This window comes from Danio aesculapii, chromosome 1 (assembly GCF_903798145.1).
Source record: "Danio aesculapii chromosome 1, fDanAes4.1, whole genome shotgun sequence".
Lineage (NCBI taxonomy): Eukaryota > Metazoa > Chordata > Actinopteri > Cypriniformes > Danionidae > Danio > Danio aesculapii.
Window position 1 is genome coordinate 41,649,392 of NC_079435.1, and position 16,125 is coordinate 41,665,516.

Here is a 16,125-nt window from a genome sequence, read left to right on the forward strand (position 1 = left end):
GGAGAGATCTTGGGTCCCCAGATCAGATATATTAGATCCTGCACTTATGGAAGAGTTCCACTCCAATCACCCCGAGTTTCCAGCACCTCGTGGACGTGGTAGACCACCACGGCGTCGGAGGTATAGGCCCTCAGGAGCGGGCCCTGGGGAGGGGGGTAATGTCACGGATTGGCCAGGCTCTTCCACCAGCATCACTCAACGATCACCGTCACCTGAGTATTAACCACACACAGCTGCACCCAATCACTTAGTCACTATATAAGCACACACCTCACTTCACTCAGTGTCCGGTCTCGTTCCTACGAAGCGGACTCTGAGTGAAACACCTCCTGGTAATCACTAGCATTTCAACCTCAGTATATTGTACTTATCTGCTCTTTGTCTCTCCTAGTTTGTCCAGTGTTCCCGGTGTCCTGTCTGCCTTGTGTTTGTCATCAGTCTGTCTTCCCCGCAAGCCCTCTGGTGTGTGCATTCGGTCTCCCTCAGTATCAGTCATCCAGCCTGCCACCAAGGATCATCCAAACAACCAGACTCCACTCACTTCTCCTCCGTTCTCCTTGTGTGCTCAAGTGTTGTAAATAAACATCATCAATAACTCACTCACCTTCCTTGTCCGTCTGCTTCTCATAACAATACCCTGGATCACAACATGTACTATTTAGTCTATATTTTACTTATTAAACCAGTAAATTTCTCATCAGTTATTGTAGCAATGCTTCACCTTTGCTGTCAGTTATCTTTACTCTTTGACTATACACACAAACCTGCTAGTCTTTCTCCTGCACTTGATAATGTAGACGACAGTGACAGCAGTTTGCAGGATGAGACAGAAAGCGGCTGCTATTGCTCCAATCTTCCAGGCTTCCTGCCCTATGGCTTTGGTCTCTGAAGCATGAAAGAGAGAGAGGAAGAGTGCTGTCAAATATAGAAAGTTAAATAAATCAAAAAACAGAAATGAGCAGGTGTCCCTCTTTATAGACACTGCCATCTGGCATTTTCCAACAAAATAGGGAAACTCTTAAAAATAGATTTTTTTTTATAAGTGACAGGTGCACAACTATCAGAAAAATGCAACATCAGGAGGTCAAACTAAATATTGTGCTGGCCATTTTATAACTTTTGCAATTTGACTGCATCGTCAGAATGTGTAAATGAAATGCAGACGCAATAGATTATTAACAATCAAATAAAGGGCGACACAGTGGCTGAGTGGTTAGCACTGTTGCCTCACAGAAAGAATGTTGCTGGTTCGAGTTCCAGCTGGATCAGTTGGCATTTCTGTACGGAGTTTGCATGTTCTTTCCGTGTTGGCGTGGGTTTCCTCTAGGTGCTCCGGTTTCCCCCACAGTCCAAAGACATGCACTATAGGTGAATTGAATAAACTAAATTGGCCAAACTGACTAAATTGGAGTGTGTGTGAATGTGACATGGGTGTTGGGTGTTTCCCAGTACTGGGTTGCAGCTGGAAGGGCATCCATTATGTAAAACATATGCTGGATAAGTTGATGGTTCATTCCGCTGTGGTGACCACTGATGAATAAAGGGACTATCACATTTTTGTAGTCATAGTTTACACCAGTTCAACTTAATAGCATTGTTGTAATCTATTAAATGAAAATCGTTATAATATAGACTCAAAAATGTATATATACGCTATATATAAATAATTCCCCATATGTGAAACAACTTAATTCTAACTTAAAAACCTGACTAAACTTTTAAACTTGAGAAAATAATATGGATAAAAAATATATATACAGTTATTAGCCCCCCTGTATATTTTTCCCCAATTTCTGTTTAACATAGAGATTTTTTCAACACATTTCTAAACATAATAGTTTTAATAACTCATCTCTAATAACTGATTTATTTTATCTTTGCCATGATGACAGTAAATAATATTTGACTAGATTTTTTCAAAACACTTCTATACAGCTTAGAGTGACATTTAAAGGCTAAACTAGGTTAATTAGGTTAACTAGGCAGGTTAGGGTAATTAGGCAAGTTATTGTATAATGATGGTTTGTTCTGTAGCTTATCAAGTGTCTAGCTTAAATTTATATAGCTTAAAGGGGCTAATAGTTTTGACCTTAAAATGTTTTTTAAAAAATGTAAAACTGCTTTTATTCTAGCCGAAATAAAACAAATAAGACTTTCTCCAGAAGAAAAAATATTATCAAAATATTATCAAATTCCCTTGCTCTGTTAAACATGATTTGAGAAACATAAAAAAAAAAATTCAAAGGGAGGCTAATAATTCTGACTTCAACTGTATATAAATATTTTGACAGTGAATAATATTTTACTAGATATTTTTTAAGACATTTCTATACAGCTTAAAGTGCATTTAAAGGCTTAACTAGGTTAATTAGGTTAACTAGGCAGGTTAGGGTAGTTAGGCAAGTTATTGTATAACGATGGTTTGTTCTGTAGACTATCGAAAAAATATATAGCTTAAAGGGGCTAATAATTTTGACCTTAAAATTGATTAAAAAAAATTAAAAACTGCTTTTATTTTAGCCATAATAAAACAAATAAGACTTTCTCCAGAAGAAAAAATATATTCAGACATACTGTGAAAATTTCCTTGCTCTGTTAAACATCATTGGGAAATATTTAAAACAGAAAAAAATTCAAAGGGGGGCTAATAATTCTGACTTCAACTGTATATATAACTGTATGTATATATAACTGGGAAACATCCATACACACTCATTCACTATGGACAATTTAGCTTACCCGATTTACCTATAGTGCATGTCTTTGGATTGTGGGGGAAACCGGAGCACCCGGAGGAAACCCATTATAATATAACATTATAACATTATATATAACATTATAACCTGAACAAAAAAATACACACATCAATTTATTTAATTATAAATATTACATTTAATGAAATAATATGAAAAACAAGTGTGTGTGTGTATGAATATATATATTCATTCATTCATTTTCTTTTCGGCTTAGTCCCTTTATTAATCAGGGGTTGCCACAGCGGAATAAATGCCCTTCCAGCTGCAACCCATAACTGGGAAACATCCATACACACTCATTCACACATAAACACTACGGACAATTTAGCTCACCCAATTCACCTAAATCACTAGTCTTTGGACTGTGTGGGAAACCAGTGCACCTGGAGGAAACCCACGCGAACACGGGGAGAACATGCAAACTCTACACAGAAATGCCAACTGGCCCAGCTGGGAATCGAACCAGTGACCTTCTTGCTGTGAGGCAATCATGCTACCCACTGCGCCACTGTGCTGCCATTGTAATATAACATTGTAATATAATTTTTTTTTAATAAATTTTTTTTTTCGGGGCTTTCACCTTTAATGGATAGAAAAGTGTAGAGCATTGACAGGAAACCATGGGGAGCAGAGAGAGGGGAAGGATCGGCACAGGACGGGAATCGAACTCGGGTCCCCGCAAGCACCAGAGTGCAAGGGTCGACGCACCAACCACTACACCACTGACGCCGAAATAACATTATAACATTATATATAACATTATAATCTGAACAAAAAAAAATACACACATCAATTTATTTAATTATAAATATTGCATTTAATGAAATAATATAAAATACAATTGTGTGTTTATGGATGTATGTATGTGTATATATATATATATATTTCATTATATAAATAAAAGCTAAAGTCTAAATGCGTCAATATTACAATATTATACTAATAATACTTTTTCCCTCTAAAATTTTTTGCACACTGATTTTTATTTGTAAGTTTTTAATTTTTAATGTTTAAACATACGTGTAGAATCATCACGCTCCTCCACCAGTGTGCCATCAGTTTCTCCAGCCCTCAGTTTGAGTATTGGTGTTGGTACAAGCTCCTCAACAATGTTCATCAACGCCGGTTCACCTTTATCGTCAATGTTTGGGTCACTGGAGATGATAATCTCATTTACATCACTGGCCTCATGCGCTTTACCTGCAGAACATGAAGAAGTTACACACATTCATTGCATTTCATCCACAGACAGCAGGTGATTGAAGATTTGAAAGGAACTTGTGTCATTAACAGTCTCACCGCCTGTTGCTTCAGACTTCGTAATAACAGGCTCCTGCAACTTAATTGGTCCCCTAGTATCCACTACGACCTCTGTTGTGAAATGTGGGAGAGATTTAACATAGTGGTGAAAATTGCAGCGGAAAGATGACAAGAGAGCTGGAGCATACATATGGAATTTACAATGACGCTTTCACAGTATAGACTTACACATGTCACATGACCACCACTATAGACTTAAAGAAGTTCAGTATATGATGAGACTAAGAAGCCCTTGAAAAAGAAGGACTAAATTACTGTTATTTGCTATACTGCTCATTATATTTGAAGGGAAGTCATACATTTTTTACAATGTTAGATGTTTTTCACAGAATGTCAGTTTCAGTGACTTAAGGTATTGGTAATCATTTATTGGTTTTAATAAAGACTAGGTTGAGAATCTCTCAGCTTTCAGGAAACATTGCCAGAGTTCACTAATAATTAGTAATGACAATGTAAATGTTGAGATAAAACATTCTTGAAATGATATTCACTTTTATAACATAACATTTGAAATAAGGTCTGGCGATGTTGATAAAAAACAATCTGAGAACATAATTTTCAGGATATCCTTGTGCTGTTTATAATTATAGGTAGTTCTGGAAGTATAATTCTTTCCCCCTTAGGGCACGGTTTACTCCATACAGTTTTAATCCAGATTCTGACTTCTGTGACAGTTCTTTGAATCGGAATTTTAGCTTTGTTGTGTGATGTTTGTGCTGTAGTTACATGACCAGTGGAGAAGCAATTCACTTTTCAGATGACATGTCAGAAATTTTGGAGAGCCCTGAGGGAATCGCACAGTTGAGTTGAACTTGTGTTCAACTCATTTGAGTGTTTGTGCCATCACTGCACCTGCACGAAAACACGAACAGGCACACACACTTCTGTGTTCATGGGGTCCATTGGTGCAATATATTAAAGGATAGCTATGAATGCATAGAAACAATTAAAAATGAATGATATTCTGTTAATATATTTGCAAGATACAGATTTGAGTAGAAAAATGTAACAAAATTTGAATTGTTTTTAATTTCTTCTTTTCCATATAAGCGTTACACTCTCCATTGAATGCCATAAATACACCATATGCTGATTTGCCAACCACCATTAAACAAATAAAAAAGAAGAATGGGGTGTCAGGTTGATTTCAAACGCATAGTGTGAGCAGTCAAGTCGCTGGTAAGTACATGAATGATGAATTTTGACTTTACATTGCATATGATCTTCTGTATAATATATGCTTGGTCTCAGGTAGGGGTATATTGTGTGATTATTATTATTTTTTATTTATTTATTTTGCTGTTGTACCAGCTTGTACATTATTTTTTTGCATGGAAATCATGATGCTCATTTAGCCGTGGCTTATAGAGGAACTTATGAACTGAGCAGAGTGGCTCACAAGTTTCCGATCATTTTCAAACATGCCAAAGAAAAATATTTAGGAGCTGTCAGCTTGAATTTGTGAGGTGTGTGTGTGTGTGGTTAAACGAGCCGATCCATTGATTTATTTGAAGGTGACCAATCAGGGAGACAAATGTGCTAAACAACGAGCACTGTAATGATGTGTCATGCATGACAGAGTCGTCAGAGATGATAGTTTACAGAGAACAAGACATTATATTTCACACACAGAGGCTGATCAGATGTAATACTGGTTTCCCAGTGCTAAAAAAAAGAAGCTGTATGTTTTGTATAGCAAACATATAGAGCTTGTGTTATATAGCTGTTATATACCCTCAGAGATCTGAGTTGTTTTTTTTGTTTATTTTAATGTCCTGGTCGTACTGTTTCTTGTTGTGTATATACTGTTAACAGTTATACTGTTAATATACTCTAAACAGGAAGCAGCCAGGTTCGTCACATTGCCATTGTTGTCTCTCCTATTTGCATGGTGATTTCTGTTGTGGTCTGTGCTATTTGTAGTGCATTTCTGTATTTGCATGTGTTGTAAGAATTTATGTGCGTGTGTTGCTAAATTGATGAAGATGCTTTTTCAATTAGTCGTGTTTTTTTATATGCATCTGTTTTCTTAACTTGAGCTCTCTCGGCCACCATGCTTAATGTGACTATTCAAACCCGCAGAAATGTTGAATGAATCGTGATTCATGTTTTGAGCAGAGGGGGCGCTGTGTTTACAGGCGCAAACTCTCTTTACCTGCACATCAGCGGCAAGCAAGAGGTGGCAGCAAATGTGGCAGAAATGACAGCAGTGAAGTGCGCCAGACAAACACAAACTGTGTGCAAATATGACAAAAAGGCATTTACGTACACTAACAGAACAACATATATCATGTCCTACTATCCTACTCAGGGGCGTCGCTAGACCCAATTCACTGGGGCACGTGCCGCAGTAAAAATCTCCAGTGCCCCAGTAAATGCACTGAGATATGATTTACTTCATATGCAAGTGTATTTATTAGGAGTGGTAATTCCGAAATAAAGACGGTTATTCTCTATGTGCAACCGAACCAACGCTGGTGAAAGCAATGTAATCAAAAAGCAAACAGTAGAGCTTTATGTTTAGCAACGCCCCTGATCCTACTATATAATTAGTCATTTTATAATCAGTTTTTATGCCAGTGCCCAGTCCCATGGATCAGAGAACCTATTGACCACCTCAGTACACACTCTGGTTTAGGAAAATGTAAAGCACAGTCACAGTTTGTTTGTTTATTTTAATGAGTCTTCTTTAGTTTCTATTATTATTTATTTATTTATTGGAATTTGTTTTTAAAATAGCTATTTAATTATGGCAGAAAATATATTATTTTGCAAAAAATGTGCAGCATTTAAGAAAAAATAAAAGGGCTCTTCACCTTAAATTAGTTTCAAATAGTTTTGTTAAAAAATCATGGCTAAATTGTTAATGGTGAGATTAGTATCATGAATCGTATCGAACCGTAAGTCAGGTGAATCATTACATCGCTAATTATAAGCCATTGGCAGCTAATACTGCCAGCTAGGAGAATCACAACATTACAACATTTGAGTTAAAGTAAAAAATGTATGTAAATCGGACAAGACCATGTACAAGACAGTGTGTTTAATGGCTTTAATGAGGGACCATGTTGTGAAAATGTTGTACAAACATTATCACAGTGATTTAAACAATGCTCTAATCATGACAAGAAAACTGAACATTTTAGATGCATAACAAATTAGTGTATATTTCTACAGCTGTTAGGAGTTCCCCTCCCCCTACATTAACTTCTTCAAATCATTAAATCAATTATAGCAGACACACATTTGCTACACATATTTATCCTGTGCACAGAAATGAAGAAGTTTGCTTTATCTGAATACAGCCAACTGTGACAGAAGCCATTTGAGCATGTAGTGCTTTTAGGAGGATTGGAGGGTAAAGTCCATGCTGTAGGGGAATTAGGGTTTAGGGGTTTCTTAGTTTCAGGAGGATGGATGTGTTTCTGTATGTAGGTCACAGGAGCAGCAGGAGCAGAAACATATAGGACAGTGGTTCATCAGAAATTAGGCTCCAACGGGGCTGCTGGGAATTTTGGACTTAGACCAAAACAGACCACACTCTCACTGGCAGATGTTAAAATGCCACACTGTCTAATTATTCTCATTAGCACTCATAGATAAGATTTAAAAAGTGTTTAGTTAATGTTTAAAATAACTCATTGTCAGTCTACATTTATGCATTTATTTCAAACATTGCATTTATAATATAGTATGGTTAAGATTAAAATATAATATAATGATATAATTTAGGGGTGGGCGACGCAGTGGCGCTGTAGGTAGTGCTGTCGCCTCAAAGCAAGAAGGTCGCTGGTTCAAGCCTCTGTTGGGTCAGTTGGCGTTTCTGTGTGGAGTTTGCATGTTCTCCCTGCGTTCCTCCGGGTGCTCCGGTTTCCCCCACAGTCCAAAGACATGTGGTACAGGTAAATTGGGTAGGCTAAATTGTCAGTAGTGTATGAGTGTGAATGAGTGTGTGTGGATGTTTTCCAGAGATGGGTCGCGGTTGGAAAGGCATCTGCTGCGTAAAAACGTGCTGGATAAGTTGCCGTTTCATTCCGCTGTGACAACCCCGGATTAATAAAGGGACTAAGCTGAAAAGAAAATGAATGAATGAATGAATTTAAGGGGTGGCGCAGTGGGTAGTGCTGTCGCCTCACAGCAAGAAGGTTGCTGGTGCGAGCCTCGGCTGGGTCAGTTGTCATTTTTGTGTGGAGTTTGCATGTTCTCCTTGTGTTCGCCTTGTGTTTCCTCAGGGCAGGGGCAGGGGCGGACTGGCCATAGGGAGCACTGGGACATTTCCCGATGGCCTTATGGTCAATCTGGCCTGCCACTGTGAGTCTGGCCAGCTGCGCAAACAACCTCCAACCTCCTAATCCCCCTGACCCCCCTGCCCTTCACTTTCAAGATTGCATCGGATGTGGCCTGCCACCGTGACTCTGGCCTGCCGTGCAACCGCCCCCCATCACTTTCTAGATCGCATCAAATATCTGTACAGGCCTGACTGACAGTAACTTTGGCCCGGTTGAAAATTCTTTCCCAGTCCGCCCCTGCCTCAGGGTGCTCCAGCTTCCCTACAGTCCAAAGATATGTGCTATAGTTGAATTGGATGAATTGTATGTATGTGAATGAGAGTGTATGGGTGTTTCCCATAGATGGGTTGCAGCTGGTAGGGCATCCGCTGCATAAAACATGTGCTGGATTAGTTGGTGGTTCACACCGCTGTGTCAACTCCAGATTAACAAAGAGACTAAGCCGAAAAGAAAAAGATTGAATGAATGATATATATTTAATAAGCATGTATATTTATTATAGAGAGATTCAATATGTCAGTACATATTGACTCTTTCACACTGCATAATATAGAGAATTTGTACAGAATAATTTCCAAATAAAGCTGTGGATATGTAAATACATCAATCTAAATGTTATGCACAATTAGATTTGAATGCTTATGGCAACAGGCTATAAAATGACACAAGCGGGAGGTTGTATTTCTAGCACTTCTCAGTATTTTCAGCACCATTTCCTCACATAAAGGTGGATATTATTAGCGTTTGCAGGTGTTTGTGTGGGCTTTATTACTCCCCATCTCTCAAATCTGCTGCAACAAGACACTTGTTCTTTGATTAAAGAAAACAACAATATTCTATTCTGTTCTGTTCTATTCATGAAGATTCTCCTCCACAACTGAAGCCAAAACTGAAATAAAGTGATAGCATCTGAATCCCCAGAGTGCACAGCCTGATTAAGCAGTGTATTTCGGTGTATTTCAGCGTGACTGTGTAATTAATGGTGGATAGATGACTCAGAGTGCACCCAGGAGCCAGTCATCTCCAGAGATGCACGTTATGAGTCTGTTCGCTGTTACAAACTGAAGGGATGCCCTTAGGCGGCCTAGTTCCTTTGCTGTATATTGTAAGTGCAAAGATCAGACAGTGGAAGCATAATTGCATTAGGTTTGAGGGGAAAACACTCCATCACTATTGGGAAACCATATCTAACGAAATCATTTGCGGCTGTGGTGTACAACTGGTCTAGAAAATGCTACGCCTCTAACATAATGGGAGATTTGTCATTTAACAGTTGGAGGTTGAAATTCATCACCGTTTTTTTGGTTTGAAGTTGTCTCGGGTGATAAATGTAAATTCGTTAGGGTTTTATTACCTGGTGCTGTTCTTTCGGTTGAAGGAACCACCTCTTCTTTTGAAACCTTCTGAAGTCGTGCCTCAGATCCTTCCTTTACCTCCTCTCTCTTTGCTTCAACTTCAATCACACCCTCTTTCAGTGTTTCCTGTTTTTCCTCTTCCTGTTCTACTTCATCCATATCAACCACACCGCCATCTGTACCCATCTGTGCTGTTACTGCCTGCCGTTCCTCTTCACTAGGCTCTGATTCTGTATTCACTTCTTGCATTTCCACAGATTCTTCTTCTTGTGGGCCTTCACCATCTACTGTCAGCTCTACTTCCTTTATTCTTTCCATTGCAGCCCTTTCATCTATCTCAGACAATTGAGCCTCCTCTTCAATAAATGCATCTTCTTCGACCTTTTTCCCTCCATTGTTCATCTCTGTGGCTCCTGATTTGTTTTCTTCCTGCATGTCAGGATATATCTGGACGGTTAAATCATCTGACTTGGTTTCCTCAGTCGTTGGTTCACCCTCTTCAATAATCTCAGGGTCATGCAAAACTGATTCTGCAGGTTCCTGAACTGAATCCGTTGCCTCAAGGACAATTTCTTCCGGTTTTATAACTGGCTCTGAAATTGAGGAGTCCTCCTGATCTATCAATCCTTGAATCACCTCTGAAGGCTCTGTATCTTGAGATTCTTCTTCATGTGTCTGTTCGCTTGTTTCTAATATATGGGCATCCGGCTCTTCTTCAGGGAGCACCTCTGCCTGCTCTTCAGCTGTTTCTGTGTGATCGGCTGTAGTCTCTTCCACTGTTGACTGATCCGATGGAGTCTTCGGTGGCGTTAGTTCCTCAACAACCTCCTCCAAGGCCTCACGTACGGCACCAGTTGTGGAAATCTGAACTGCCTGCTCGAAGGCTGCCTTCACCGCATCAATCACATCACCTAGGCTTGGTGGGGCCCGCTCGGGGTCAGGAGATGAAAGAGCATCATCTGTGCAAAGCAGAAATAAGAACTCAAGACTTCAGAGCAAATTTGACCAAGTCAGCATGTCCAGTTACAGTAGAGTACAGACTTTTAAATAAAACATCATTGCACATTGTCATCTCTTAAAATAGTTTCTTAGTCTACCCTTGAATTAACACTCCCTCAGCACTGATTTTATCAGTTTTATAATTTTTTAATCCATTTAGAGCATTTTTAGCTTAGCCTAGTATAGATCAAAATGACATCTATTGAGGAACTGTATCAACAACATTGTCTGTCCAGGGCAAATGGCCGTAGTCTACTCACACTCATGCCAGCCTGAGGAGCAAATCAGTGCGGTTTCATGATTATAAGACTTTTGAATAATACTGTATCTTAAATACTATTGATAGCTGTATTAATATATAAATAAATGGTTAAACTAGCACAAATTGTTAATATTTTAACTTATAACAAACTGCAATAGTTATTTAAGTATTAATTTATTTCCTTCTGTATTTTTTATATTTTATATATCTATATTTTTTTATATATCCATGAAGTTATAAAAGCTTATTTATTATGTAAGGGTTTTATAGCAGGCCAAGACCGGTTACTCACTGAAGCTAAGCAGGGCTGAGCCTGGTCAGTACCTGGGCTGGAGACCACATGGGAAAACTTGGTTGCTGTTAGAAGTGGTGTTAGTAAGGCCAGTGGGGCGGTGAATCCTAATACCCCAGTGAAAGTAAAAGGGACACTATACTGTCAGTGGACGCCGTCTTTCGGATGAGACGTTAAACCGCGGTCCTGACTCTCTGTGGTCATTAAAAATCCCAGGGCATTTCTCATAAAGAGCAGGGCTGTAACCTCGGTGTCCTGGCCAAATTCCCTCCATCGGCCCTTACCCATCATCGCCTCCCAATCATCCCCATCCACTGAATTGTCTCTATCACTGTCTTCCTCAACTCAACTTGTAGCTGGTGTGTGGTGAGTGCACTGGCACCGTTGTCCTGTGGCTGCCGTTGCATCATCCAAGTGGATGCTGCACACTGGTGGTGATGTGGAGAGACACCCCCTCATGATTGTGAAGCGCTTTGGGTGTATGGTCATACACAATAAATGCGCTATATAAATACACATTACATTACATTTCGTTCTGCATTACAATTTATTGTGATGTTTTGAATGACAAAAATAACACTGAACTGAACTGAAACTGATCATTGAATCGGATTAGACCATTAGCAGTATCTCACTCAAAATATTGAAAAAGTTTTTGATACATTTTGCATTTAAAGCTTGACTTTATTGTAGTTACGTCATGCAGTAAGACAGATTTTCTTTTTTTCCAGTATTCTCTAAATAGTTGCCGTTTTCAAGGTCGTTATGGCTATAGGACTCTAAAGTTAAAAACTTTGAGAACAACTTTAATAAGCTTTTTTGTCAAATACCATACTTTTAAGATCCAATTATATTTGTGATGACAGTGATTCTTAGTTTTACGAACAATTTCAGATGCTCACACGTTTAGATGTTTTAAATAGAAATGCATTGTGTACATCATGACTCACTCTGTATTTTGAGCTCTCTAGCTGAATATACTCCAAGTACTGAACTTAATATTAGAAAAAAGTAATGGTAAGTTGTTTTTTTAAAGAATATTAGTTCAATATGAACAGAAGAAACGACTGTCCCAAACAATCTTTACTTTCCTTGCAACTTATTTTGTCAAAGACATCTTCAATCTAGACTTTGGTTTTCACAGCAATTTTCTAAGGAAAGTGAAATGGATTTGTGCGATTTCCCGGGGAACGTGAGATCTCACAGTTGATTTGCATAAAGGTGTTGCGGTGCTGGGATATAGCGATTGAATCCCTTTTATAGGCCTGAAATGAAGAAGCTAATGGGATCTCAGTCTCGAGTCTGTTGAGATATTAGTTTGCTTGTACTGCTGCCAAACACAAGCCAAGGCTGTCAGTGCTGTGGTTTACCAGTCAGCCTTGGCGAACTGATTTGAAGTTGTTATTGGTTTCAGATCTGGTTGACACATTGAAAACTGGGTTTTCAGCCAATCTGCCTTTGGAATGACCGGGGAAATTGATTATGCAGATATCACTTCAGAAATTGATTTCACCCTAGACGCAATCCATGAATCAGTGAAACAAACTGACATCTAATGCTGAGTCGACATGGATCAGGCTATTTTGCCCTGAGGGTAATTCCCTGAGAATACAGTATCCTTTTTCCAGTCTTTATATAGACTTTGTAATGCAATTCTTTAACATCTATTTTCAGACACACACACACACACACACAAAATCTGTGTCATTGAAGAAAAAGCTACCATACCTTGTGCGTGGCAAAGATGAAACAGCAACATCACTAACAATCCATTATGAGAACACAGTCCCATGGTGGAAAATCACAGATGTCCAAAGCGGCCTTCTTTTTGTAGAGTCTATTTGTTGGTGTGTTTTTTTAGTGTGCTTGAGATGGATGAAGGGAATTAGCCGGCTCCAGGTGTGTTGAACTCGAAAGTGGAGGTCTTACGACTGGGATTCTCAATCTCTCTTTGAGCCGGTGTCGAGAACAAAAAAAAGGTCTGGAAAAGTCGCAAGGCTCTATGAAATGCTGTGTGGTATCCTTGGTGCGTCCGCACCGAGTCACGATGACATTTCTCACTCATGTAGTAATTAAGATGTAGGTGTGAGTTCACCAGGGCAATAGGTCCATTCAAGAGCACCATCATGGGGATGTCATTCAGAGGATTTCACCGTCAGATACATGTGCTCATTTTACAGACACTTTTATCTGAAGCAAACTGCAATAAATTTAGGACTTTGTTAGCCCTTATGAAAAAGTATACTTTTTTCTAATGAGTATGCATTAAAATGGTACCTCGTATAGTGCATATGCTCACATAATGTATGTACTAGGTGTATACAGTAGTCAACATTTGAAGTGGATCAAAAAAGTTGTTCAAAATTGTCCTACGACATAATTTTGTGCAATAGTTTTAGACAACTTTGATGAAAGGTTTTGATGCACTTCAAATGTTGACCACTGTACTTGTAAGTGTACTACTTAAATACTGCTTGGGACTAAATTTGCCCACTTTTAGGTATATAAAAGTATACTTCCAAGTGTCCTATAAGTGGAACAGTAAATCTGAAGTAGTCCACAATTAGGTATGTCATTTGAACTGCAAGTTATTTTAGAAGTATACTACTAGTTTACTTTTTTAATACTATAAGTAAATAATTTAAGGCAGAAAGTCATAATGTATGGCCAAGTATAGTGTCTCACACTTTAAATTTGGACTGGAATTTAACCCAATCAAGTGCACACACAGCAATGAACACACAAACGCCTATATTCCCTGCTGGTGCCGGGACTCAAGCCTATGACCTTTAGATCACAAGGCAGACTAGCTACAACTAGTAACACTTTGATGTATACTTTCACTAAAATACAACTCCAAATCAGAAAAAAGTTGGGATACTATGGAAAACTCAAATAAAAAAAGAAAGAAGGGATTTCATTTCATTGCAGACAATACAACAGACATTATTTAATGTGTTCCTCATGATTTTTATTGTTTTTTTTCACTGAGAGTGCCCTTGGCAGAGGTAACTTGCACTTCTGTGATGGCATCATTAATTCTGAAAAGTACATACAGATTTTTGAGCACAATATGCTGCCTTCTAGAAGACATCTTTTTCAGGGACGCCCCTGCATATTTCAACAAAGCAATGCGAAACCACATTCTGCACACATTACGAAGCCCTGGCTGCTGAGGAAGAGGATCCAGGTACTTGATTGGGCTGCCTGCAGTCCCGACCTGTCTCCAATAGAGAATGTGTGGCGCATTTTGGAGCGCAAAATGCGACAAAGAAGACGCCAAACTTTGTCCACTTAAAGACTTGTTTGCAGGGCGAATGGGAGAAAATTACCCCTGAAACACTTCATTGGTGTCCCTAAAACGTCTTTTAATTGTTGTGAATAGGAATGGCAAGTGGTAAATGCTTTACTGTTGCAACTTTTTTTTGAGGAACACATTAAATAATGTTTGTTGTATTGTCTTTTTGTGTGTGTGTGTTTTCCATACTGTCCCAACTTTTTCTGTTTCGGGGTTATACAAGTAAACTTCAAATTGTTTCAATTTAGCACATAAAAAGTACACTAAATACACAAAGTTATGTGTTACTGTAATTTAATTACAATTAAAGAAGTACTTATTACAAAGTAGTTGTTCTCCTATAGTACACTTTAGTACACAAACTAATCATTACCAGATTTGAATTACTTGCAACTAATTTTTAGATTTTCAAAGATTACTCAAACTAAAGGTGATCAAAGCTAAATTGTTAGCAAAAATATAAATTTATCAATATTACTTTGGATTTTCATCTAACGACACATTGTATTCCTCACATGATGGGGCATTTGTATCACATGATAAATAAAAGCTCTGTTGCTCAAAGCTTTGTATGTGCCTTATCACCCTAAATAGATAAATAATAAGTATGATTTTTCAAACAAAGATGACTATTGTTTAATATTCACATCTTTAAATAAGAAAACTATATATTTGTGCGTAAAATGTAAAACAACATGACAACATTTGTTTTACACACAACATTAAAACATTTGTGAAAAATATTAAATTCCTAAATGCTTTCAGTACACTTAAATTAAAGGCAAAGAAAACCACTGAATGCCATTCACATGACGAATTCTTGAGTTATTTACACTTGTTTAGAGCCACTTTTACAATAAGCAGATATTCTACTAATTTCCCGCATTAATTGGCCCGCATTATGTTATCAGACTCACAGATATTTAATTAAAATAGTTTTGCTGAATGACTCCAGCCAGCAGCACCTGAAACTTCTGTTCACAGTGTGTTGGAGAACAGCTTGAAAGCCTCATGTGCTCAGTCTGCTGGGCTTTACTCCTTCAGCTCAAAGAATTTCCGGAATGCTCTTGCCCTCAGTTCACTGTTCTGAATGAGACCCAAAAGCAGGCATGATTTCAGTCATTCACATCATTACTGCTTCACATGACCATCACAGTTTCTGGCGTATTGCCCCAGCCCTTAACTTTTTTCTAAAGAGTTTTGTTCCTGCACTTTTTATGCGCAGTCTATGATATAAGAGTTGCTTTGTGTATGACAAGTCTCATATGACAATATCTCTCTCTATGAAGCATTAATGCACTCCTAAAGGGAAACAGAATGAGGTGAGAGAGTGCAGACCCCAATCAATGGCTCCGGGTGAGATCGATGATATTGCAGAGGACACAGGGGAATTGTTATGCTCGCTAAAATAGTGTTTTGTTGCTTCCTAAATAACAAAAACTGTATGAAAGTCACCACTGCGGACATACTTCTTTTTCAAGAATATCCTCCTGCTTTATTATTCTCTCAGGCTTTGTTGGTGCTGTGGTTCGTGACTGTACAGAGATTAGACCA

General features: G+C 38.4%; 1 protein-coding gene across 3 annotated transcripts in view; it reads right to left on the reverse strand.

Annotated features, from left to right (window-relative positions):
• si:dkeyp-118a3.2 (fibrous sheath CABYR-binding protein) overlaps positions 1 to 13,223 on the reverse strand; it is a 28,173-nt gene extending 14,950 nt beyond the window's left edge. For 2 of the 3 annotated variants that reach the window (XM_056460641.1, XM_056460632.1), the window contains exons 1-5: positions 13,002 to 13,223; positions 9,720 to 10,679; positions 4,056 to 4,127; positions 3,777 to 3,956; positions 765 to 885 (exon numbers count right to left, since the gene is read on the reverse strand). In XM_056460641.1, the coding sequence (XP_056316616.1) occupies positions 765 to 885; positions 3,777 to 3,956; positions 4,056 to 4,127; positions 9,720 to 10,679; positions 13,002 to 13,065 (1,397 nt within the window). In that variant the 5' untranslated portion in view covers positions 13,066 to 13,223. The remainder of the gene's footprint in view (positions 1 to 764; positions 886 to 3,776; positions 3,957 to 4,055; positions 4,128 to 9,719; positions 10,680 to 13,001) is intronic. The other variant, XM_056460651.1, reaches the window with a different exon arrangement.
• Positions 13,224 to 16,125: the final 2,902 nt, after the last annotated feature.